The following is a 26688-nucleotide window of genomic DNA, read 5'->3' as shown; positions in this document are numbered from 1 at the left end:
CATTTTCTAATTCTTCATAATATGAACACTTAGAAAACAGTGAAATCGAAGTATTGGTGCTCCGTATGTACCTTAGTCTGTCTGGTTTTTTTGTGTTTTTTTTTTTTACCTCGGGTGATTTAGTGAGGCAGATCACAGAGTGACGCCCAAAAGATGCGAGCTGTTAATCATTGAAAACAACCTATGATGAAACACTTTTTCATAAGAACTGACTAAACTCTGAGTTCTCTCTCTGGAGATTAATCACAACCCCACCTGTTAAAATGGAAGTGACACGAACTTGATTTATTTGGTAACTTTCTTTGTAAACTTACAACAGATTTACATAAGATTATTACTGGGAATAAAGATAAAGCTGGAGGGAGGGAGGGGGGGGGGGGGGTGATGATGAAAGAAGAGAAAACAATGCTTTGAACCAGAAGTACTGTGTTACTGGACTGTTTCTCATATCTTTACATTTTTATTGAGACATTTTTTATGCATTAAACTTTTACATAAATCTCCTCGTGTTAAGTACCAATTGTAAAAGAAACATATCTACGTAAAGTACTAGTTTCTCAAAACTGTATGTCTGTACCTTACCTGTCTTAAAGCCTCTAATTGCTTTGCACCACTTCTCCTGGTAAGCATATCAAGTGTTGGTTACATTAAGTGATTTAGCAAAAAATATTACTCCTCCAATATAGCTTTTGTGAAATTCCTGCTAACTTTTAAGATATTTTTTATTTTTATTTCACAGCAATCTTAAGAATATACTATAATCATGAAATACTTACACGACTATAAACTACTTTTAATTAGCCTATTCTCTTTATTTTAACAGAAGCAGATGTTTCTACGGAGGCTTTGACGGTGAGAAATGGGACGTGATCAGAAAACACGCTCAAGTGTGACGGCTGATCGGGGGGGAAATCGGTGAAATCCCCTGTGTGGGTGTTTGCCAAAATGAAAAAAAAAACAGGAGGCATCTGTGTGCTTGGAATGGTTTGTTGGTTTACTGACTAAAAACGCACACCGTTGGAAGGCATTCAAACAGAACAGATTATTGAGACGTTCACAAAATCATCTGTCAAACAGAGCAGTGATGAGACTCAAGTGCAGCCCAGGATTAAAGGAAAATTAAAGAAAGCGCATCGCTGATTTAAAAAAAAAAAAGAATGATTAGAAATCATCATTTCAAAGCAATGTGACAAAAGCAAGAGATCATAGAACAAATGAATAGTTTTACAAAAAATAGAACCTGTGAGCAACAGAATGAATACACAGCAGTATGTCATAAACATTTAGAACTGACAGTGGTCAGTCTGATCTGGATCAGCAGACTGTTCCACTTATTGGGTTTTCTAACAGAAAACGCCTGGTTAGCTTAAATAACTAACCGAGACCTCGGACCTAAGAGTGACACAACTTTAAGTTTCAAAGTTTGAGTCTCTGATTTAATGGCTCAAACTGTTACTGAGCAGCTTTTAGTTTGTGAAGATGAGGGATCAAAGCTCTTAATGGAATAAACTCTGCAGTTCTGTATCCGAACAGAAGAATGGAAGCAGCTCAGAAAGGAGGCTGGAGCTGTGGTTTGGTGGTTCAGGCAGATACAGAGCAGCTTGTGGGAGCAGAGGGAGGGGGTTCAACTCCTGTGGAGGCTGATGGCTTTTTATAAACGGAAGGGCAGGTTGTTCACCTCAGAGTCGGCTGGGCTTTTTGAAGCCAGAATAAAAAGAGAAACTTTAGGATTCAACCTTTTAGTGAGTAGTTGAACAGCTCAGGCTGTTGTGTGAAAGCTTTGAGCCTCTGGGAATGTGGAAACTATGATCACAGGACTTTTAAAGTTCAGCCAAGATGCTCAGAAAGAGTGGCTCAGGATGATGGGATGCTGCCTGGAGTTGGACTGTTCATGGGTTCAGTTCTCTCAGATGGTCTGTGGATGTCCAGTTTTCATTCTTTAAGGAATCTAATCATCTATTTCAGGGATAGAGACCAACAATCCCCTTAAAACAAAGTGTTAAAGGGCATGGGCAGATAGCTCAGACTGATAAAACAGTGAGCTGCTGTTTGGGACAGCTGGAGATTGAAACCCATAGCTGCAAAGGCACCAGGTGTGGGTGGTTTCAACTGTGGAAGCTCTGAGACTGAATGATTTTTACAGTCTGACACCTAGAATGAAGACTTAAAAGCGCTCCGAGAACACTTCAAAATGCCTATATATATATATATGTATATATATATATATATATATAAAAGTCACATTATCGTTCCCGCTGTATTTTCATGCACTGTTGTGGTTCAGTCAGCTGTTCTGTCTCTCTCCATCCCGTGTGTCTCTCCATTGGGCTGTTACGCCGAGAGCGCCCCCTGCAGGTTTGGAGCACGGTCGTTTTTTCGTTTGCAGATCGTTTTTCGCTTGAAAATCGTTTCTTGGTTTGCAGATCGTTTCTCTATTTGCAGCACGTTTGATGATGATGCATGTGTCTGTTTTGTTTGCAGCACTTTTTTTTATTTGCACCACTTTCCTCGTTTTGTACCTCGTTTAGACTTGTGTTTGAGTTTGTGATTTTGCATTTCTGTACTTGAAGCTGTTTTCTCGAGCTGAGACGTATTGAGCAGTTGCCGTCCGTTTGACCCTTGTCGGCCGGAATGGAAAATGGTGTTCTTAAGCAACCTAGCATATTTTATTCTTTGCAGTTGTTCGTCTCCACCTGCAGCTTCAGTGAGGCTGATGTAGTGTCAGCTGTCCTCCAGCAGGGTATGCTGCAGTACAAGCAGTGCAAAAAAACAAATCTTAGGCACCATTATTACACGCTACAGCACACAAAACACAAAATAACTGGTAACGTTGCTGATGTGTGATGTAAAGACACATCGGTGTGTGTGTGTCGTGACAGTAGTTTAAAGATGAGTGTAAAAGAGACTGGGTCCCGCTGTATTGCTCAGGCTGCACTGCAGCGTCTATTCACAGGCGCGATCCCACTACTGAGCAGCGCGGGGGCTTTGACCTGCTCCGTTTCCGACCTGTGTCGGTGCACCCCTCCTTAGGCGACCTGGTGGTCCCGGGCTCCCCCAGGAGCACCATATCGATGCCGAGCTTAGTGCGGACGCCCGATCGGCATAGTCCACTGCAGCTCAGAGCTCCTGAGCTCAAACGATCCACCAGCCTCAGCCTCCCAGTAACTTGGATTACAGGCGCGCGCCACCGCGCCCGGCGAGAAGCAAAAGTTCATACAGAGGCTTTGACCGGATTAAACAGTTGTTGTCAACACCAACTTCAAGATTCTGCAGTATGTTTATCTTCAGTAAGTCAGCCTTTAAGCTTCCACGTACTTGAAATTTCCATCTGAAGCTCCCTTAATTTCTCCAAATTGGAAACAAGGTAGTGAAGATGCTCATCCGCACATGCTCAGTAAGGTTTTACCTCCGCAGGTGAGAATGGATCAAATCCAAATTGTCAACAAAAAAATATTTAAAGTAAGTTAAAGTATAGTTAAAGTAACATTAGCAAGTAGAGTTTTTCTTCAGCTGTTTAAAGTTTAGATGACAGCAAGTTTAAACTCACATCAAAGTTATCTGTAGGTTCTTGTATAAAAATAAACACAGGAAACTCCTGCTAATATAGACCTATTTGTTGTTTGCTAATTACAGATGACATTGCGCAGATTTATCTCTTCATTTATCTCTTCATGCAGAGCATCGGCTTCACACACACGTTTCTTGTAGAAATGGCTGCTGTGAAGATTTCCCCTGAGTCACATGGTCCAGTGTAAGCACCTGATGTTTTTGTAGGCCTGTTGTTATGAGCATACCTTTTATAGAATATTCAATTTTCCGCTGTGTGATCAATTCATTTCCTTGTCATTCTGTGTGTGTGTGTGTGTGTAGAATTTGTATGAACACATTCTCACGCATCAGTTTTTAGAAAGAAAGGTGTTTGTGTGCTGTAGCGTGTAATAATGGTGCCTGATATTTGTTTTTTATTTGCAGTATAGTTTTTTTCTATGTCCAGTTGCCCTCAGACACTGTCATGGAAAGGATTGATTGCCTCCAGAAAAGGGACAGTTGAGCTTTTACACTAAATGTTATATTATAATCCTAATAATTCTATTATTATTCTATTATAATTCTAGTATTATTGATTACTACAAATGTATGTGGTTCTTACATCAAAACAACATTTTTGAATTTTAAGTAGTCTTTGACTTATGTAAAAATGTTTCATTTGCCCAGGTCTCCCCTGCACTACACTTGCAACAGATCATTGGTTCAGGTTCAGAGTTTTGCATTCGGAACAACTCTAATGCAACACAGTTTTGCCAAGTGTGACATTGTGTGGAGTTGTTGGACGCGAATGCTGAAGGGATGAGGGTCAGAGGGGAGCATGTGAAGGGGTTTGGCACCACGCTACGGTCTAGCAGGGAGACTGCATTGTTCTCTGACCTAAATTTCATGACGTGGAACTGAAGGGAAAAAGGTCAAAGTGAATTGGACGCGGCGGCAATGTCATCACTCCCCACTGCCCCACACTCACTGGTCAGACCATGACATAATCCAGATGTCAAACACTATTTTAGGATTCATCGTAGAGGCGTACATTTGAATATATAAAGACAAATTCACATGTTAAGTAATGTAGCAGATGTGGTCTCAATTTAAAGAAAAAAGTTTCCCATCCTGCCTGTTTTCCTTTCACTAAGCAGTGTCCCATCTTCCATTCTCATGTAAATCCTACCTGTATCCCAGCTGCTCTGCCTCTCTGTGTTGACTTCATAGCAAATGTAGCAGACAGAAAAAAGATGCTAAAACGCTGTCTTTGTCCTGCAGGCTCGTGGGCATCTCGCACACATCCAGTGGCATCACAGTGTTTATGGGTGTGTCTCGGCCAGATTTCTCTCCCTGTGCTTTCGGGCTCATCTTGGAGGAAGAGGATGAGGAGGGAAAAAGATAAATCTCATCCTCTTTTTCATCACACGGACTTCATTCTTCACAGCCTTTTGATGAGACAGGAGAGCAAACCTGGGTGGAGTCTGGAGATTTACAACAGACGAAAGCGTGCAGGCCATTAAAGCCTGAGTGCTCCGCTAATGAACAATCCCGTCAAGAGGAGTACAGCATCTATGGAGCTCATCGATCCAGAGTCATTCTGAGGGACATGTCGACTGTAGTCCAACCCTGTCACACCAAAGAACAATAAGATTGGCCTTGGTTTTCTGATCAGAACTAATCAGGAATTATGTAGCTTTGTAGTCTGGCCTGAGATATCATGTGTTTATGTCGTTGTTTAAGTGTCACAGGCCAGAAACATCAAACACATTCAAGTATCATTCAGTAGATCAGGTTGGGATGTGCCTGCAAAATAGCAACAGAATGATCTATGCATGCGTCAGATACCAGCCCACATATACAGATACACACACAGCATCAGCCCCCTCTGAGACCCCCTCAGGGTGTTGACGTGCAGCCAGCAGGCCCAGCTGTTTCTCGATGATGCTGAGCATCAAACTGCGGTGTCTTATTATCAGAGCTGTGGTGTCTCGCGGGCAAGCAGAGATCAATGCTGTAATTAGCGCGAAACAGGACCAGCGGCAAGCCAAGCATTCCCCCCCTGAGGCCTCGGGGGACTTTGTGGCGCGTGGCTAACCTGTGGGGCCCTACCTGTGGCTCTTAGGGCTGATTGGTTGCGTTTAGAGCTCAGAACACCAAAGTCGGTTAACCACAAGAGGAAATGGTAATAGTATTGGACTTTTGGTAGAAGGCATTGTCACATTTCGCACCATTGGAAGCACTGGCGCTACTAAGAAAATGAATGATGGCTGATGTAGCTTTTGGGTTGCGAAGCACTCTGCCTAATGCTGTCATGGCTCACTGATACGCTTGAATAACCTGCAAGAGAGCCATTGTTACACTATGACGTCGCTGTTTTTCCTTTAGTGTAAAAGACAAGTTTCTGTGAAAATGCTGGAGCCATAGCAAGGACAATCAATCCCAAAATGTACATTAGAAATACCCATCCCTAGCATCACTATATTCACAGAGCAGCTACATAAAATTGGAGAGCGAGACAAAACAATTCATCAAATAGGAGACTGAAAATGTATCAGCAATGATACTCACGATTTATTGTCCCTTATAATCCTCTCGCTGGACATATGTAATGTCTTGCTTTTTTTGTTCTTTGCTCTAGGTTTGATAGACTATCTTAGAATGTCTAGAGTATCTTTTTGAGAATTGTATCAAATTTCGTTGACAAAATTTTCATAAAGAAATCCCAAAATAAAGAAAGATGAAGGTAATCTGTAGTTGTGGCTCGCTGAATGGCTTGTTGCATTTACACTCTTAGTGTGTTGCCTGGAATTACAAATCACCTTTGCCTTTGTGTGTGCGTGTGCATGCGTGTGTGTGTTGCAGCCTCTGAACCTGCGTGCGCTGGTGGGTGCAGGCGTACGGCGGCTGCTCGTGCTCCATCTGCGTCTGCTGCTGATGAGTAAAGCCGCGAAATAGATCCAGCTGGAGATGTGCGGTGAAGACCGAAGCCTCCTGGGAAATCATCCACACCTCTCCACTGGCACCATGTCCACTCCTTTAGCACCCCTGAGAGCTATCAATAAGTGGGTAATTGAATTTTAAGCACAAACACTGCCATCAATGGAGCGTCGGCGTGTGTGCACGTGTGCATGTGTGTGATGGGGGATGTTTGGCTGTGTGAACATGGTGATGCTGTCATCCCGCCCTGAGGGGCCTTGCACAGGAAGGATAAATGTTTAATCCATTAAACAACAATTACAGCCTGTGATGGTGCAGAGTGGCTGGTGGAAGGAGGGGGGAGTAATATGACTGAGCTGCTCACATGCCTCTTACTGGTGCGTCTCCTCACATCACACTGATTAAACAGGACTGGCAGCACACACATGCAGACAAAATGAAGCTGCGAGAATGAGAAAATGATCATTTATAGATTCTTTGTTTTGTGCTCAGGTTAGATCAGGTTCACAGGAAACAGGTCATTTTTTTTCTGGCACAAGTGTAGTGTTTTTATACACCTTTTAGGACATTTATTTTTAGGTTGATTTCAGCATTTTTGACTCAAACGGTCCACTGAAATGAATGCACAGCGAATGACTTCTTTTGGACCAGCGACTGAAAGAAAACAAAGAACTGAGTCATTCTTCTGAAAAATTAGGCAACGTTCCTTCTCCTGCCTTCTCCTGCCTATATACATCAAATACTTCCATTCTCGTTCGTGTGTTGAATGATCAGTGTTGGCCTCAACAGGAGTAAAGTGTGATTTGAACTCTCCTATCGCTTCTTTTAATGAATCTGTTAACAGAGACCAGATTTTTGGCATTTATTTTTTGGTAAATGACAGGATACTTTTATTTAGAGGTCTTCTATTCTTTAATCAATTTCCTAAGAACTAACTGTAGGAATTAGTTATATATAACCTACCTTTGTTTTATCTATCTATCTATCTTTGTTGTTGTTTTTTTACTTAATTGGCTCAGTCTCTCAAGAAATCATGTAATAGATTAATTAGTCTGCTTGTCCAAGTTGAACTAGTGTTAAAATAAAGGTGCGGGAAATGGGAGATTGCAACATCTTTCGTCGCCTGAATCTGGGATTTGTCAAATGATGTGATCCAGTAACCATGTTTTTAATCAACATTTAAACCAAACCACGGCTTTTAATCCCTAATAACCCTAACCAATCGCTGCTGACAGCCAAGTGTAAATTTTAAAAGTTGTTGGACAGCGTTCTCAGTGTAAAGCGTCCTTCCAGCCTCTCATACTTCTTTCTTGTTGAACATGTAAACGCTGTGCAATAATACATTTGTGACAGTTTTCTGTAACACATAGACATGTTACAATTTCCCAAGGAAGCTTTTGGAGCTGGGAAAATGTAGACATTTTACAATTTTTGAACTTGTCTGTCAGTTTGATGTGTTAAAACTATACAGACAGACAGAGGTTTATAATGATTTTCTAGGCCAGAAAGTGTTGCATCTCTGCAGTTTCCTTGCCTTCAATTAGAAACTGCTTCGCTCAACAAATACATCACACACTGAGGCGTTAGACCGCATCCGCGTAACACCGTTGAACAGCTAGCGCCACAAAGTAAATGTGAAATGATTTCTGAAAGCCAGGCTGAACTCTGAACTCTCACACTATGTGTTCGTGTCAGATGAACTTCAGTCAAAGTTGGTGCTCATGTTTAGTTCAGGCATTCATAAAAATATCCATTGACCCAGGCTCTGGTCTGCAGAGGCAGAGCTGAGCAGATGTTTGAAAATAATTGCATTTCTGCTTGGACTGTCAATGAAGTATGCAGGCTGCGTGACAACATTTGTACTCTGTCCCAAGTCTTAAGCTGTAAGTGGGAGAAACCAATAGAAAAATCACAGCCAACTAATTAAAACCCACTCACGTGAATCTAAAGCAGAAGAAGGTTGCGTAGATGATCCCAAAGTGTGACTCCTCAGCGAGATCATTTACTTATGTCACTAAAAGAAGAGAAAATGAAAGTTCGACACCATATATTTTGTTGACCTCTGTAAAGTTCCACAGATGTGAACATTTGAATAGGACAAGACAATACAACCCGTGACATAGAATATGGGAATTCTATTAAAATCCCATTAAAAAAAACATTCTGACTGTCTAAAACATTAATAATTGATTAAATTAGATTATTGACATTCATGTTATTTCTTTTTTTCATATCAAGAAGAAGATATGATGAAATAACGAGCTAAAAAGACAATGAATTATGATTATGAGACCATGATTATGTCTTTGCGTCTTGCTTTTACAAGAGCTCAAATTCTTGCAGAAATAAACTTCATTGATTGAATTAAATGGATTAAATGGTGATTTTTCCACCAAAAATGTTCAGTCAGACTGAAATCAGGACTGTTTGTAGGCCATGCCGTTCAGTTGATTTGTCTTTTCTGAGGCTGCATGAAAACCCTCCAGGAGTGACTCCACACTTCTTTCACCACGGCTGCTTTAAGAGATATTTACAGGTTTAGAAAAATCCGAACAAGGAAGTGGACTAACACCTCACACGTGTTGATTCGTTCAAGATGTTAGATCCCAACCAAAGAAGAATAAGAATTGCAACATCTGATCCCAGCAGTAACAAGTCTGACTTAAACCTCCCGCATATTCTGTGTAGACAGACAACACACACACACACACACAAACACACCACACACAGATCGATAAAAACAGTTTGTCATTGTGATCGTTAAGTTGCACTTGTGATCCAAAATGAGTTTGCTAGCTGTGGTTTTCTCATACTGGCTGCACAATGGTCCGTACAGGGGAGCTGCCTGGTGGCATTGCTTAATTAGGCGAAGAGTTGATTTGTTTGCACTAATTGACAGCTAATTAAAGGAGTGAGGGCAGATCAAACTGAAGTCCCTCTGAGCTGCACATTGACTGCTGGGGATGTTAAAGGGAGGGAATTATGAAATATTGAATCTTCTGGGTGCCACCTGCTATTAGATGTGGCCCCAGACATATGGACAAGTGTGTGTTAGCTGAACAGGCTCACCCCACAGTGTTGAAATGCAGCCTGTAGAGCTCAGCTGTTTGTGATATAAGTTTTTCATTAACAGCCAGAAAAATCCGAAAGTGATTTTGACGTACAAATCCAAACCAGAGTAAGATACCCCGTGAGAGTTTAAAAGCAAACGGTTTGCACACAGACTGACTCATTTAGTGTGGTAAATAAGCACCAATGACCAGCGTACGCCCGACACTAACGAAGTGTGTCACATGACCCTTGGTTGACTTGAGGGTTCTGTCAGTGCAATGCTTTTAAAAAAAAATGTCATAGATAAATCTATTCAATTTAATTTCTTAAACCGCATGCCGCTTTGATCATGTGTCGGGTGTAAAATATGATTAAAAACTGATGTAATAATTAGAAATTTTTGTAAAACCAATAATCTGCGGTGAATGACCATAGAGACCAGAATCAAACACAGAGACACAAAGCAACAACAGTGACTTCATAAGAGACAGAAAGACCATAGCAAACAACATGGCTGCTCTCAGTTTAATACTCATTATGTGTCTGTGGTTCTTTTTCATGTCTGTGTGAAGGGGGGGGGGGGGGGGGGGGGGGGGCATCTGCTCATGTTTCTCTGGGATCGAAATTTATCTGTGACATCACTAAACAAGAAGGATGAGGGTATGCATATGTGTTGAAAGGCATGACTGTGTCTCGGTTTTCAACCCTAAACCGTACTGCCAGGAGTTTGGGGAGCAAATGCTAGATGCCCCCAAAAGCTTTTAGACAACTCAAACCCCGCTTCTCTGGACTGGGACCACGCTGTCTGCAGGACACCAGCAATAGACTGTCTTCATGTCCGCTGGTGCAACCCATGTGAATCAAAAAAGACAATTAGGGGCTTATTAGGGTCTTGGGGAGCTGCACCTCACGGGGAGTCCGCTCGCCGGCTTGGCCCCAGCTCTGAGTCGCTGCCATACCTCAAAACAGTCAGGGGCATTGTCTCACCTAATTACATTGAAACCAGGGGCCCCTTTTTGTGCTGCTACTGCCATGCCTGTCCAGTTCCCTTCTCCTGTCTAACTGCTAGTCCCTGTCCACTGTGGAAATGTGCTAATTAGACAAGAAATGGGCCCAAGTAATTATGTCAGTTCTTGTTAGGAGCGGCCACAATGAGGAATATTATTTTGTCAAGAAAGTTTTGGTGTTGGGGGGCCTCTCTCCCATGTGTCCCATGAGTATTTTCCTCATTACGCCAATAACACATCTGCACGAGCAACAGGGGAATGTGGCAAGTCAGAGTCCCCAACAAACTTCAGAGCATAAATAGATGCACTCATACAGAAATGGAGACTATAGAATGCCAATAGCATGAAATTATTGCCCTAATTAATGCTTAAAGAGAAAACTGTTGAATCACCGGTGGCACATTGTTAGGACTGTGAGAGCTTTTTGTTTCTTCCCCCTAATAGGATGTTTTGATCAACGGCTTGTTTGGTGACCCAGCTCCTCTTCTTAAATGCCAGGCTCTGGGAAATGGCAATTAGCTAGATTAGAGGAGCCATTTCTGGAGCCTCCAACAAAGACAGAGACAGAGAAACTGGACACGGTTCAGAGACTCACCCAGAACTAGACTGACCAAGACTGGATCTTTTTTCTATTCAAACACTGGGACAGCGCTGTCACTTACTTTAACTTTATGACGTTTAGTTTCACATTATCTCCAGGAGGTCAGACCCAGTGGCTTGATACTGACAGAGGTTTAGTTTGGTCCCTTATTTGGCCATCAAATCAATGCTTGGAACAGAACTGTATTTTTCCAACAGGCTTCACTCGTATGTGGTTTTTGTGGCTTTTAGAACAATATGAATCTGGATTCAGGCTGTGGACTGAATGCTATGTCAGTGGATTGATTAGATTACATTTTTGTCAACAAGTGATTTATTATAAGTAATCACATAAAGTGTCTGAATTTTACAAGAAACATTATTCTTCCAAAAGACATTTGCATGAAAGGAATGTACATGGACATTTTAATAGAGGAGTCATAAGATCTCACTGAAAAGTAATCAACTTTTGGATCCCAGATGCACTGACCGACTCTTGCACAGAGAGTGCATGATTCAACTTTAATTGTACCATTTAGTGTGTGGAAGCATATATTTTCTTTGTGTGTTTTCTACTCTTTCATTAGTTTTCCTTCACTTACAACGGATCAAAAGATAATAAAATTGTTGTGAAACCATGCCAGTGTTTCATAACTGGTCTCTAAATTTGCTGAAATAATATCCAGCCCAGATTATAACTTGCTGTTTAAACAGATGGCACAGGTCATGGGAGATGTCCATTCTGGGCTAATAGGCCAGCAGAGTGTGGCGGAAAAGATAAAGATAAAAAAACTGACATTTTAGATAATCAACTTTACTTTTATGTCTAAAAAATGCAGCTCGGGAGGTTGGGCATTGTACCCCTTAGAAAAGTGGAAAAGGGTTCCGGTAAAAATAGATTTTCTGTAAAGCATGAACCCAAACAACACATGAAATGAGCCTGATGTTCATCTTCCATTTAGATTTAAAAGTGAGATGGGCAGTAATTAAAAAGGCTTCTGTACCTTAATCCCAGCGCAAGGATGTGATTGGTGGAAGTCATCCACACGCGGTAAACCTCATTAGCATGGCTGCATTGATCTCTTCATTCACCCCTAATGAAACGTCCCTCGAATTGCTTCTCATGAGATGCTGAGGGTAATCTAGCTGCGCCACCCTCCACAGTTCTTTACAACATCTAATCATGTTGAATTTTGTGTTTCTTATTTTTGGAACACGTGCACACGAGTATCCGCCTATACTTAATTACTGTTTGTGTCGGACCCCAGACCTGAGGTTTGATAAACAAGTCTTAGACTGAAAACCCCATTTTCTGTGCACAGAAACGACCGCGAACCAATAATTGACTCGATCAGGTCGATGCCACATGTCCTGATCGTATCGCAGAGTACGCAGCACCAGAGGATCTGTTGGGTCCGTCACAGGCAGCCTGACGCACGGGTACCAAACTGTCCCACGGGAGCCACCTATTTGTTTATTTATTCATCACCACACATGTCCCATTGTTGCCGCTGCATCCCCGCTTCCTTCCAGCGCGTCCCCTCATCTCCATAAACTCTCCCCCGCGCGCGATTGTCTGTCCAGATGTCCAAAAGCGTGCCGCAAATTATCTCCGAACGATTGAAACTCCGCAATAATTGAATCACAGGCCGATTACGGAAGATTAGGTCTGAGGTAAAAGTGGGAAAACGAGAGTATCTCCACGTCAATTTTGCAATCCGGTTCCTGTGAATTCGAGCTCAGGTTTATTCTGTGATGAATGACGGGAAGCCGCGGGTGATTTCCCCTGGCATCCCAAATGTCTTTCCCATTTGCTCTCACTTTCCAAATCGGATTAACCTGCCGAAACATTGTGTAACCTTTTAGTCCGTGTCATAGTTTTTTTTTTTCTCCTCTTCTTTTTTTTTTTTTCTATTTCAGACCACAAGCTAAAAAACACACACTTGAACCTCAGGGGGAACCCGCGTTTGTTCCGCTGTTTGTCTCGTATTTAATTGCCACCCTGGTGTGTCCTAAATACCCAGAACTGGGACATTGTATTCTAAAAAATCAGCAGATGCGCAGACAGTTTTCAAAGACAAACGCTCAATGCGCAAACCTAATTAGAATATGCAAATCAGATTGCGAGTATATGGGACGTTGGGAAAGAGGCTGGAGTCTGTAACCCCCCCCCCCCCCCCCAAAAAAAATATAGGCTAAGTTTTCGGAGTTGTGGTATGATTAGTGATTTCGTAATAATCGTCCGACCGCGTTTCAGTTTGCAGCATCGAATTTATGATTTATATTTATATAAAAAACCTCATGTGAGTCGCTTATCAAAAAATTTAAGAAAAAAAGAGATTCCAATAAGCTTTCTTTTTGTTTAAATGCTGATGTTACAGTATTTTAATTGGAAGAGAGAAACACAATATTCACGTGGATGTTTAACTTTTTTCTTTCTGTCTGTTTTTGTTCATTTTTATTCGTATTTATATTTTGTTTATTTATTTGTTTGAAGGTCTTTTTTTTCCCTCTCTGTCCAATTAATATCGTGGCGTAGTCCAGGCAGCTTTCTTGGTCTGGGAGGGATTTATACGGATGGCTGAAGTTGTTTGACTCTCGGATCATGATGATAAGCGAAAAAAGAAAAAAAAAGAGTTCCAGTGAAAGTAGCTCCTTGCCCATTGATTAATTGAAAAACGACTCTTTAAAAGAACCAGTCCGACTTACAAGACAACTTTTACTTTGCAGTGAAACATCACTGTTTATGCAATGTTTATACAAATGTATGGCAAATCTTCAACTTTTCTGTGAAAACAGGTTTAATTGTTGTTTTAATCGGACATTTTTAATGAAGACACGGTTTGTGGTCAACAGTTCAAATGGAATTCCTCTTGTATGTCTGTTTGTCAAGTCAGTTTTCTTGATAAAGGTGCAAATATTCAGCAGTTTATTCGTATTTGGGTAGTAATTCTGCTTCGTTGACCTTCATGGAACTGACAGAAACTTCACGGAGAGGTCCCGTCTCTCTTGTGATTGGCTGCCGCCTGTTGCCTGTTGCATAAAAAGCGCAGCAGAGATGAGGGGAGAGATAAAGAGAGAGCACCTCATTGTCCATTACACCAGGGGCTGGAGCTCTTCTTTTTTTTTTTTCCTTGGGAGGGAGTGGAAAACAAAAACAGCGGATTCCCCATCGCCATGACGGGGAAGGAGGGCGTTGTGCTTTCAGATTCTGAAAACAAACAGAAAACAGCTTCACAAACCAGCGTGAACCACGAGGGATCCCACCAGCCTCCTCCAGTCTGGAAGATGGCCCCCACTGTGCAGCGGCGCACTGGCTTTGGGATCCAGGAGCTGCTGGGCCTCAACAAGGAGCCGCCGGCGGTCATGCCGCGGCGGCCGCTGGAAGCTTTGCCGCACAGGGCGCACGTCCTGGCTGCCAGGTCGGCCCTGGGACACGGAGGGCTCGGGGTTGGCATGGGTTTACTGGGGCCTGAGGGAATACACTCGTTTTACAGTCAGCCCGCGTTTCTGGAGGTGCTGTCAGAGGCGCAGAATGTGCACCTACAGCCGCTGCACAGGACGGCGCACATGGACGCACAGATAGACGCACACCACTCCGGCGCCAGCTCCGGTAAGTTTCCTCCAACTCTAAGATAACCTTTTGAAGCCACTGTGAGATTGCTGCTATTTCACGAGAATACTTTTGAATCAATAATTCACCGGAGGCCAGAATACTCCCATTTTTGGCTGATATTCAACCGAGCTTTAGGAGAGAAGCAGCGAATAAAAATATTTGACTTTACAGAAAAAGGGTGCAGTTAAGTTTAAATCACATTGATTTTAAGCGAATGAAGCTTATTTCTAAACGAACAGAGGCCAAAATAGAACCCTTTAAATATATTTGTTCTCATGTGTCGATAATTGTAGATTTTTTTTTTTTTTACATTCTAAATTTGGGACTAATTTCTGCGCAAATATGGACTATTTTATATTTGGAAATAGCGCTGAAATAAATTAGATTCTGCTGTGATATCCACGTATTATTTTGGTGTCAATATTTCAAAGATTTTTGCTGCCACACTTTGACTCGACTGCTGCCCGTGTTAAGGTGTACATTTCTTCCCAGATTCGGATGATCTGAGCTTCTCCGGTGACCAAAAATTCCCCACATCAGCGATGAGTCAGAGCAAGAAAAGAAAGAAAAGACGGCACAGGTAAAACCGCGAATAAAAACAAGATATCGTCTTATTTATGGCTGCCACGGTGCCATTTGGCGCATCTCTTGTGATAATAACGAAGAGAGCTCTGGTGTTATATCTAATATTTCGCAGTGAATATGTAATAGATGCGAGTTTTCTTCTTTTTCACCATGATATTATTTCATTGTAAGTTATTTTTGTTGTGAATTATTTGGAATGATGGATTTGGAATGCTGTTTGCATTATAACTTCAACATCAATTGTTTTGTTTAAAAAATAAAAAAAATAAACGAATATTTGGACTACGTTATAACCAGTAAAGTGTTGAATTTGAATCCAGCACAGCTGGAAAATTATTAAAACCATCATCTTGTTTTGAAATTGTGGCCTACTCCACACCATGAAGGTATAACAGTACTTTGTATCAAATATTAAAATCTAATATATATATATACATTGTATGATCTCTGTGGATTTATAAAAAGCAAGAGGGGATTTGGTGCAAGCATAACAATCTGGGGTGGAGCCAGAGGAGTGGCCACCTTAAGTCAGGCCACCACACACAACTGATGACAAAGTCCTGCAGAATATGAAACAATGACGTGAAAATAAATCGGTTTTTCGATAAAATGAAATTCGAGACAAAACAAGTAAGCTACAATACAAATAAACTCCAAGAAGTAAAAGCAGAAAAACTGAATGGGTAAATGGACAAATGAGATGAGCTGAGGGATGTTTATATGTCGGTTTTTTCTCTCAAGTATTTTAAATGTAAAAGTTAATTAAAATGTTATCATTGTCATTTTGTTAAAGGACTAAAATGGATGTACAGCAGAGGAGCACCAAGATGAAACGAATGAATAACCGAAGCGTTCTCTCGTTTTGCCCGCAGAACCATTTTCACGTCCTATCAGCTGGAGGAGCTGGAGAAATCTTTCAATGAAGCTCACTATCCAGATGTGTACGCCAGAGAGATGCTGTCCATGAAGACTGAGCTGCCGGAGGACAGAATACAGGTGTGTGTCCTCAGTACTGCAGCATGTACTGTGAAAACCGTTGTCTGAAACCCTGCTTTCATCTCTTAAAAAAAACCCTAAATATCTTAAATTTGACGGTATGCACGCATTCAGGCATTTCCAGGATTGGATGAGCGTTAACTCGGAGTTCAGTCTCACTGAGATAAAGACAGATTTCTGAAAATGAACAGCTAGAGCCGACAGTCATCCTCACTTCTGCCTCCACGTTTGTAGCCAATTCAGCCTCACACCGTGATGAGTTCATAGAGGAGAAGAGATGGCGTCTCGTTCCGGGAGAGGCAGGCCGCGTCTCTGAAATGAAACGATAACTACATAGAAATTAATTAGAGGTCAGCGGCTCAGCAAAGAGCTGCGCCTGGCTGCTACGAGGGTTTTAATTTCCCGTGATATTTGAGCGCCTGTCTGCCATCGACCGGGCTTGGAAATTAACTTATTTTTCAATCAGCCTCTCTGCCCCCTCCTCCTCCCCCCGGGTCACCTCCTCTCACAGGAAGCAAATAAACACACGCTGTCGTGCACACTCACACCGCTGCTGTCAAAAAAGAGAGAGAGAGAAAAAAAAAGCTTGATTGCTCATCCGGGGCCAATCTTTTTATGAGATGAAGGTTATCGTCAGATCTACCTGAATAGCTTTCCAGCCCTCTTTTGATCGTTTTTAATTCCAGGTCTGCAAAACACACACACACACACACACAAACACGCGCGCACACACAGCAATCCCTTCAATCTCATCCCGGTCCGTGGCCATTTTAAGATGGTCTTTTTTTTTTCTCTCTCATCCATATTCACAAGACTATTACAAGGTGGTGGAAATCAATTTAGCCACTCGAGGAGCCAGAGGCTGCATGCTCACACTCACGCTGCTGATGTGTATTCCAGGGACGATGCAACGAGGGCAACGTTGGAAATATTAAAAACTGACTGCCAGGACCGGTGTTATGTTTACATCTTGGTGAAGACTTAGAGAAACTGCAACATGTGGTCCTGAGTTAGGGACCCACGTGTGTTTTAGGATGTAGAAATGCAGTCTTTGTCATAAACTGTAGCTGGAATCAGAGGAATCGGGTTTTAAAAGAGCTTCAGAGTCTGTTTTTTTTCAGATAATGAATATGTTTTGTAAATGTTTATTGCACTGCAGCGATCCTATGTTTCTGTCTTGCATCAAAAAGACAGCTTTGAGCAGCATCTGTTGCATCTGCACACTACAGCTCTACAGAGAAACTGTTATTTGATAACTACAACTGGATAAACAGAACTATGGAATTATGTAATTTGATCCAAGTTATATAATTGAATAAGCCTATTGAGGGAAAGTTAATATCGAATATTGGAGTCAATTGCGACATGTGGCTAAAGTATGGTAACTTTATATATGCATATATATTCATTGGCTATGCTTACTGATTTCTAGTTTAGTTTTAACATCACAATGTCTGATGGCCTTCTTGTTTCAGTAACTTTCTAATATCCACATGAAGGAAAGGCAGTGGTTTGAAATCGTGTTTCAACAACAGAATAACTAAGGAATAACTAAGTGAATGGATTGTGGGTTCCTTGTGTTCGATACTTACTGTACGTGTATCTCTGCAGGTGTGGTTTCAAAACCGCAGGGCCAAGTGGAGGAAGAGGGAGAAGTGTTGGGGTCGCAGCAGCGTGATGGCAGAGTACGGCTTGTATGGAGCTATGGTTCGCCACTCCATCCCGCTGCCTGAGTCCATCCTCAAGTCAGCCAAGGATGGCATCACAGAATCTTATGCTCCATGGTTACTGGGTAGGTGGCTATACTGTAAAGGAAGTAGGGATGTTTCTTGTCCCTGAGGAATTGTTTAAATTGCAGTGACAGGACTTCTTTCACAGAAGCACAAAAAGAAAACCAGGAAAGAAAAGATTTCTCTGTCCTTTTCTTGTCCTGTTGGGGTAATGTTACTGGAGCAGTTCGCTGTTATTATATCCATCAAGTCTCATATTCTAATATACCTCCAGTGAGTGCCAGGGCTCAGATACCAGGGCGAGAACTAAAAATCTCAGCTCCTGCTCCACCAGATGGCGTCTCGTTTGAATGATTTTCATTAATATCAATTGTTAACAAATGTCCTTGGAAAATTATGAATAGATTTTGAAAAAACAAACTAGCTCTTTATATAGCTTCTACACCTGTTTGTAGAGAAAGTTGTATTCTGACATAAGGTGAGAGTATCCCTGAGTCATATAAGGCTCAATAAGGGCATCAGCATGTCGTTAAAATGTAGCAGTCAATACAGTGATAATCCTACTTCATCAGGGCAGATTAGTCCAGATCTCCTGCCTCACCTCATGTCAATTGATTTGTTTAAATCAATTAGTTAACTCTAATTGAATAAGAGGTCCAATTCACCTATTGGTCTCATCGGCTGTTATTCCCTTTCATGCTTTTTCAAATGTGAAGCTCCTCAGAACATGATGAAATATATTCTTGTCCCTTTTAGACTTGAATTAAACACACAAACTGTTTCCCGTCCAGGTATGCACAAGAAATCTGTCGAAACTTCGCACACCTCCCCAGTAAAAGCCTGCAGCCTCACGCCGCCGCCAGCACAAGAGAAAACGGGGGACCAAACCATGGAGGAAGAGAAGCCGAAACAGAGTAAAGACAATAGCTCATCCTTTTCAAAAGAGGAACTTAGGGAAAACAGTATCGCTGTGCTTCGAGCAAAGGCGCTAGAGCACAGCGCCAAGATGCTTGGGACCGTTTCTGACGGAGCACACAGTACCCCAAGACAGAGAGGGGAGGCTGAGGATCAGGTGACAGATGAGGAGACAGCAGATGTGAAGAAGAGCAACTGAACAAGGCTGAACGATGCAAGCTGATGGTGAAATACCTGCAGAGAGGAGCCTGCAACGTCTCTGAGGCAGAAGTCTTTTTAATTGGTTGAACTGTGACTTGTTGCATATGTCACCAACAAACCGCCGACCTCCTTCTGAATCCCTAACCTGCACTTAGGGCTTACCTGTCAGGTAACTTCTGCTCTTTGACTTCAGTGACTGAGGTTCATTCACTCAAATAATTAGAATGTTTCTGCCTCTTTGGGCTTCAAAACATTTGAATCCGGTGTCCTTCCAATAGGAAGTGGAGGAGGCTTGAGCACAGAAATGTCTACCAGACACGATCCTGCATTGGAAAGCAAACATTCATTTTCTTTAAAACATATGGTTCAACTTATAGATTCTCCGACATGGCAGCTTTTTTTTAATGCAAAGTAAACCCCTTTCAGTCTGGGGTAATTGGTGTGGAAAAGCAGTGAAGAGAAATTGTCTTTATTTAACAGAAGAACCTGGATTAAAACTCTCCAATACGCAAGCACTTCAGGAGCTTTCTTTGACCTCTGACCCCTGGATGATGACAGATTTCTGCTGGCTCCTGCCTCATGTACGACTGCAAACAGTTGGTACCAAACTTTGAGAAAATTATAATCGGGAAACTGTGATGTACATATTGAAAGTGTCCAATAGTTAATACTGATGCATAGTTAACATCCGTTATCTGTCTGTCCCTGTATAAATGTAACTGTAGTCTAATTAAAGATTGATTGTATTTAAAATTCTAATGTTTTGCTGACTGAGCTTCTTTGTGCACAGGGATGTGTGCGTTTGTGTGTGAGTGTGTGTGTGTGTGTGTGTGTGTGTTGGATGTGGAGCTTGGTGCAAATTAATCTGTGAAGAGGAAGAGTTTCTTTATGATTTTAGAGGCAGTTTTAACAAGAGAACCTGCAATGATAAACAGTGTTTTATACCTTACAATCAAAGCAATGGTGTTGATGCTGCAAGATCCTTAAGCCGAATCCAGATGTTCAAATGAGCCCACAGTAAATGAGGAAAGACTTGATCTGCCATAGAGCACATAGACAGAAGTTTACAGCTGCTTGGCTCATCACGCCAACACGAAATTCAAATAATCAACACTTAATCATAGCTTTTTAACAACGAGCACATCAGCAGTCAGTATAAAACTTTACTGGAAGATGCAGGGGGTGGGGTGGTTGACACTGTTGTCTTACACCATGAAAGTTACCTGTTAAAATCTCAGCTGAGGCCTGTCTGTGTGGAGTTTGCATATTTTCTCTTGATTTTTACTGGAAAACTATTATCAGATTTTTTATTACTCCTAGCACAAGAGACATTCATCTCAACAACTGTCAGTTTGATGCAGTGTCAAATGCTCTTATGTATTCTTGGAGATGCTAGAAAATAAGTTGAGCTGACCTAAAGATATGATAGACAATGTTACACCTGTGTGGTGCTGCATGAAATCTACAGCATGTGTACCAGAGCTTTATGAAAGCTCTCCTATCACTGGGATGAGGTGTGGGCCACTTCTACACCAAAAAGCTGGCCAGACATAGTTAATCTATGACATGAAAAAAACAACCTGGGCTACCAAATAGATTTTCTAAGCCATCTGTTCCAGAAGACACTGTCGGTCACTGTAGAAAAATAGGAAAACAGCAGATTATATTTTATTGTGTTTCTAAGCATTAAAACATAATTCAGCTTGGAGGATGCGCTATAAGTCAAATCAAAATGAAAATAAGTGTACAGCAAAGACATTACCAAATAATTTAACAAAGAATAAAAGAGTTTGTGAAGCTGAAATAATTGTAATACAACTCTTTGATTAAAACTAATGTGTTATTTCTAAAGAAATGAGTGTGATTGCACTTAATTCTTTCATAACTCAATATGTGCATCAGCCACAACCTGAACTGGCTTTAAGTGGAACGACATTTTAAAAGTGAAAGCATGTTTGTGTCCTTCACACTGTTGCAGTTTTGGTTTCGGTTTAGTTCCCCCTAGTGGTAAAACATCATGAGACTTAACAGTCTGCGGTACCATGAACCAAATTGGGCTTCAATTGTCCAAATCATCAACGATTTATCCACTAAATTTGATTAGCCTATCAGAGACTAAAAGAGTATATGATATCTCAAACTATGCATGCACGTTGTCTTCTGGGTCATTCAAATAAGATATGTTCCAAAGTTAGAGAACAATGCTTGAAATAAGTGGAAAAAGGACTCGTAAGCTGCAAAAACACCAGGTTGACTGCTAACTTCTGTACAGGAGACACGAAGGAGCCCTGAGTGACACACAGTTAAACTCACTTCATTCAAAATACATTAACATCAAGTATTGCACCGTGAAACTGCAGGGTTTTAGCAGCGAATCTACTTAAATCACATAAATTAACATGTATCAGTGAAAAAAACAACACCCAGATGTCTGCAGCCCTCCAGCAGCCTGCTGTAGATCAGCATCAATTTACAACATTTTAATACCCTTATGTTTGAATGAAAATCCACCTCTAACAGTTTCACCTCAAGTTTTATGTTTTCATGATGTGGGATGTTGTGGGATGCTAACATGTGTCACTGACATCAGATGAATGAGATTTTAGGGTTGACAAAGTGTGTGTGTGTCACTGCTTATGATGTCCTGTAGTAATATGGTTGGTAACTGGTTATTTTGCATTTGACTTTTGCTGATATATTATACATTATTTGCACAGAGGGGGGAAATAACACCATATACATACATGAACATGGACATGTTGGAAAAAATGTGAACAAACTTTATTTACAATAGAATTTATCACAATTTCTGTGAAATTCAATGATATGAATTTAATTTTTATGATGCATCAATTCACAGCAAAAGTCGCATTAGGGCATTTAAAAAGAAAGTAAACAAGTCCACCACAAATAAAATGAGATACAGTACAACAAATTCATATAATTCATTTTAATTCTATTTATATAATGTAAATTCATAAAAAAAAGTGAAGAAAACAAATAGATTGCATAAGATCTAGAGTTTGATTCAATCTCCCGTCCTGAGCATGCACAGGTTGGTGTGCAACAGTGGAGAGGAAAAGCTTCCTTTAGCAAGAAGAACCAGAGCTCAGGAGCGCAGGTCATCTGCCTCGACCGGTTGGACGGCTGAGAGGTCAGGAAAGAGGCACCAAAAAGCACCAAAACACCAGGTCAGAAATACCTGCGATTGAAGAAAAAAAAAAGTGATGAAAGAAACAGGATATTAGCCAATACATTCAATTCTCACCACAAACAAAAAAAGAAAATGAGATGTTGTTTCATTCAAGCAGGACGCAACAAATGTGGATATTTGAAATGCTGCTATTGCAACCACTTCTTATCAGACTGAAAAGACATTCCAATTGTGATTCAACCAGTTTAAAACAGAAAATTCAGCATCAGTTTGATTGATGTTAGCATGATTTTCAGATTTCAGTTGTGCAGCTTTCATATTTACAGCTGTTTGTGTGACATTTAAGTTAAACAATAAGAACTAAAGTCCCTGGGTCTGAAGTGTTTTTTGTTCAGTTGGAGATATTCAGGACTAAATGAGAGCTAGGACTAGATGCAGTGTTGAAATGATGTGTAGCACTCACTGGGACTGTTCTGACTGGGAGGAGGAAGGTCGGCTGCAGGAAGATACCTGGACCTTACCCCCTACCTGTTCAGGTAATGTTGGGTGGTTTGATGGCTTGTTTGTCTGAGGGCGGTGCAGCTCTGCAGTTCCTCCAGAGTGGCCCGCTTTGCTGGGTCTCTGGCCAGACACATTTTTAGCAACTGTTTGCAGTCTGAAAAACAAAAAAAAGGAAAGAGGTGATGAAATGTTTAAGAGAGCAACTGCAGAGGTTCAGTGAAAAAAATGACCAGACTTTTATCCATTAAGATAAATGCATTAGTATAAAACTGTGGATGCTTCTTACCTGTGGATAACATCGGGTTGATCTGAATCTTGTTATGAACGAAGTCAGATGTTTTGAACCTGCCGTGTCCTCCCAACAGTGAGTAAAATAGGGCTCCCAGCTGCCAGACAGTGGTGGGACAGGCCTGATACGTCCTCCGGTCAAAATACTCTGGAGGAAAGTAGGCACGGGTTCCTGGTACACACAACAGCAGAGGAGAGGAAGAGACAGGCGGAGAGATGGAGAGAAAACAGAGAAGAAAGATGAGACAGAGCTTCATTTAAAACATGGAAGTCCTTATTTCAGAGTTTGAAACTGAGGAGCAGAAGCCAGATATCATACCACAGAAGTTGCGAAAGGGCTTGTCAGTGCAGAAGTGGCCACAGCCAAAGTCAATCAGTCGCACTCTCTTGTCACCACAGACTGATTCCAGAAGGACATTTCGCAGCTTGATGTCCCGGTGAAAGACACCTTTAGAGTGCATGTCCACTGCTGCGTCCACCAGCTGCCTCATGATCATCTGACAGAGACAAAGACAGAGTGGAAAACCAGTGTAAGACACCTTGTCCCTCCTTTGTTTCTATTTGAATTGGTTACTTGAAATTTAGTTTAGCAAATTTGAGTGACATCACTTGACAAACCCTGATAAACTTTTTTGGCTAAGAAAGGTTAAGAAACACAAACTGTTTCGTACCTTTGCTTCCTTTTCCCTCAAGGCTCCGTTCATTTTGCGATATTTGTGGAGGTCCTCGGAGACGGGCGGCCTCTCCATGATGAGTACCAGCTCCTCGTCTAGAACGTACCAGTCAAAAAGCGACACAACAGCGGACTGTTCATCCTTTTTTGGTACACCTGCAGCTTTTAGCATCAAGGCCACTTCAAGTATGATGTTGTACGCCTTCCCATTGCACAGCTACAGGGAAGAAATAACACACACACAGGTCGTAAATGAGTGGAAGTTTAACATTTGGGTTTTAGTTTGAACACTTTGTGTTCAGCATCAGTTGGAAGGACTCACCACTCGTTCCACCGTCACATCATCCGACTGAATGTGCTTGATGGCGACCTGCAAGACACAAACGCAAGTCATTCAGTTGGTTTCTTCTGCAGATCAGTGAGGAACGTAAAGGTTTTGTGGTTTGGAACACTCACTGGCAAAACATCAGCTTTACGAAAGCCGGAGTAAACACAGCCAAAGCCTCCTTCACCGATTGGCTGGAGCTCCAAATACTTGCTCTCAAAGTGAGCTGAAAATGAACACAGAAGACGTTTAATTTTTCATATTTATTTCCTCTCCAAGAAAAAACAAGATTAAAGTGATGCCTTGAAGAAAGTGTTGGCAGAGTGCTTTGATTTACAGTCGCTATCACAGTGTCTCCTTTTGTTTCACTATTAGCTTACCTCTACTTGTTTTGGCCAAGGAGGACATCTTGTAGATTTTCTCCTCCTCAGGTGAGACGTTGTTAAAAATGTGTTTGAAGACTCTGATCTTTTCATCGCCTTCCCTGTAAATCCAGGCTACTGATCCGCTGAATTCAGAGCTGCTGGTGCTACTGGTGCTGCTGGTGTTGCTGGTGCTGCTGATGGTGTCCACGTCACTTCTGGTCTTTCTGTTCTCTGCCTCCGCAGAATCGTCCTCCACCTTCATTGCTGGGGGTTCAGAGGTGTTCATGTTCTCCATCCTGCTTCGTTTCTTTGGACTTTCTCCATCATAGTCGGCCTTTCTTTTCCTCTCACAGGGGATGGAGGTGTTGGACGTCCTTGTTTTCACTGGAACCTCCACAACATCATCGCTGTGTTCAGTGGTGGTGATGAGTTCATGTCTCATCTTTTTGCTGGGTCTCTGTTCTTCATCGTCAGCCCTCCTCTTTCTCACACTGACAACCTCTGACTCATTGATGCTGAGGCCAGTGGCATCGCTGATGATTTGAAGACTCTGAGTTGTTTTACTGGATGACTCTGTAACACCAGTATTTGTTCTCTGGGTCTTTGACTTAATTCCCATGTTTCTCTCTACAAATGAAAAAAGAAATATATGAAAAAGATTAAACATCATCTTACTTAATAGTCTTTAATAGTCTTAATCTGGGACGACTTATTGAAATTTGATACAAACTTGATATAAAGTCACTCAGTAAACTTTCATACCCACTGATCATTAGTGAAAGGAATATTTATATTTGACACTAAAAGTTTCACATTCAAACTGTGAGTATAATGCAAATGAACTAACTGCTATCAGGTTACAGCACAGCATCACAGATTGTTCTTTTTAGTTTTTGAAAAGGACAAACTTCATACTTGCCTTGGTCTTTTTTGGAGAACTTTGGTTGTGATGCTTTTGAAAACTCAAAAGTTGAAGATTCACTCGAGATAATCTGTATTGAATGCTCTCAGACACCTGAAGACTGTGTTTGCTGCAGTGACTGTGAATGTTCTGAAGCTGAGCAGAATGCTGCCGGAAGGCTGTAAAGATTCACTGACTGTGACACCATAAAGGCCACATTCTAGAAGGAGATTTTTAAAGCAAATTAGAATTCATTCAGAATTCCATCCAGGCTGCAGTTAGTCATTCTAAATTTTTTTATTGTGTTTTTGAAGCTTTGTTTGTTTTATTCTATTATTTGTGTTTCTCTGGCATTGAACCTAAGACTTGTCTCATCATGAGTGAATTGTGGAATCTTTCTCCAGTCAACACAGTCATGCTGATCTCACAGTCCCAGTCCACCCTGAGACACACTTTACACTTAAACATGTATCAAAATATCATTTAAAGCTTACAATACTTATATCCCATTAGATTAATTGTGCTCTTCTTTTAATTTTTTCATTTTTCAAAGCTTGAAAAAGAAAAAAAAGTACTTACAGTTTTTAACATTTCTAAAACGATGTTGTATTGTGGATGTACTCAAGGGCTTCTGGGGTCTTCAGGAGTATACGCCTATCGATATGTTTTTCCTTAACATATCGCATGTTTCCAAAGTCCAAACGAGAAGGGGGAAAAGGGCAAGTTGAAGAACTGAGTTGTTCGGACGAAGACAGTGACTTTCCTGTTAATTAAGTTTTAAGTTGGATGTTGTAGAGAGAAAAGGTTTGTGGCAACATTCAGACAGCTTTTATGTGCTTTGAACGTAAAGATCAGACCATTTTGAGCAGTTAAGATATTTTTTTTCCCCCCATAAACTAAACAATTATACAGACTCTGGAGTATGTTTCGGTCTGTACTATGACTGAAAACCATTCCTTTTAAATTGAATACAAATACAACTATAAAATGAATCATTATATATTAATATCAGAACCAAAAGTCATAGCATACATCTCCTAATATACATAACGTTTTAGTTTCAAACCTTGTTTCTGAATGCAAACATGTTGGACTGAAGAAAAGGAGGGAAGACATGAAAATAATAAAGAGCAGCAGTCACATGAATAATCAGACCAGTCTGTGAACATCTGTTTAGACAGTAATACAAACTTAAAATAGTAAGATATAATGTTGTAAAACAAGTATAAGAAATTCAGGCCAAAATCAAAAGTGAAACCTATGGTGCAGCCTTTCAAACAGCTCATCAATCTCTCTGTCCAAAAAATCTCTGTCTTAAAAATTTGGACTAATT

At 41.2% G+C, this 26688-nt stretch overlaps 2 protein-coding genes across 2 annotated transcripts; one reads left to right on the top strand and one right to left on the bottom strand.

The window, feature by feature from the left end:
• Positions 1–14282: 14282 nt before the first annotated feature.
• LOC140267205 (visual system homeobox 2-like) lies at positions 14283–19146 on the top strand. Its single transcript, XM_072362413.1, has 5 exons — positions 14283–14718; positions 15214–15301; positions 16179–16302; positions 17914–18094; positions 18824–19146. The coding sequence occupies exons 1-5, from the start codon at positions 14283–14285 to the stop codon at positions 19144–19146; spliced, it is 1152 nt and encodes a 383-aa protein (XP_072218514.1).
• A 1993-nt stretch (positions 19147–21139) lies between these two features.
• LOC140267600 (serine/threonine-protein kinase pim-2-like) lies at positions 21140–25073 on the bottom strand. Its single transcript, XM_072362912.1, has 8 exons — positions 24470–25073; positions 24221–24315; positions 24087–24134; positions 23763–23981; positions 23411–23588; positions 23090–23263; positions 22831–22957; positions 21140–21149 (listed from the first exon to the last, which is right to left on the bottom strand). The coding sequence occupies exons 1-8, from the start codon at positions 25071–25073 to the stop codon at positions 21140–21142; spliced, it is 1455 nt and encodes a 484-aa protein (XP_072219013.1).
• Positions 25074–26688: the final 1615 nt, after the last annotated feature.

The sequence above is a fragment of the Leuresthes tenuis genome, unplaced genomic scaffold (genome assembly GCF_036924035.1).
Source record: "Leuresthes tenuis unplaced genomic scaffold, fLeuTen1.0.hap1 SCAF_13, whole genome shotgun sequence".
NCBI lineage: Eukaryota > Metazoa > Chordata > Actinopteri > Atheriniformes > Atherinopsidae > Leuresthes > Leuresthes tenuis.
This window is presented reverse-complemented; position numbering and strand designations above follow the sequence as displayed.

Excerpts from the sequence above, each read along its gene's own strand:
- LOC140267205 (XM_072362413.1), top strand. The coding sequence starts at position 14,283 with ATGACGGGGAAGGAGGGCGTTGTGCTTTCAGATTCTGAAAACAAACAG. Across the intron at positions 16,303-17,913 it reads TGCCGGAGGACAGAATACAG|GTGTGGTTTCAAAACCGCAG; the intron begins GTGTGTGTCCTC and ends GTATCTCTGCAG. Across the intron at positions 18,095-18,823 it reads TTATGCTCCATGGTTACTGG|GTATGCACAAGAAATCTGTC; the intron begins GTAGGTGGCTAT and ends TTTCCCGTCCAG.
- LOC140267600 (XM_072362912.1), bottom strand. The coding sequence starts at position 25,073 with ATGGGAATTAAGTCAAAGACCCAGAGAACAAATACTGGTGTTACAGAG. Across the intron at positions 24,316-24,469 it reads CTTGGCCAAAACAAGTAGAG|CTCACTTTGAGAGCAAGTAT; the intron begins GTAAGCTAATAG and ends GTTCATTTTCAG. Across the intron at positions 24,135-24,220 it reads GTAAAGCTGATGTTTTGCCA|GTCGCCATCAAGCACATTCA; the intron begins GTGAGTGTTCCA and ends TGTGTCTTGCAG.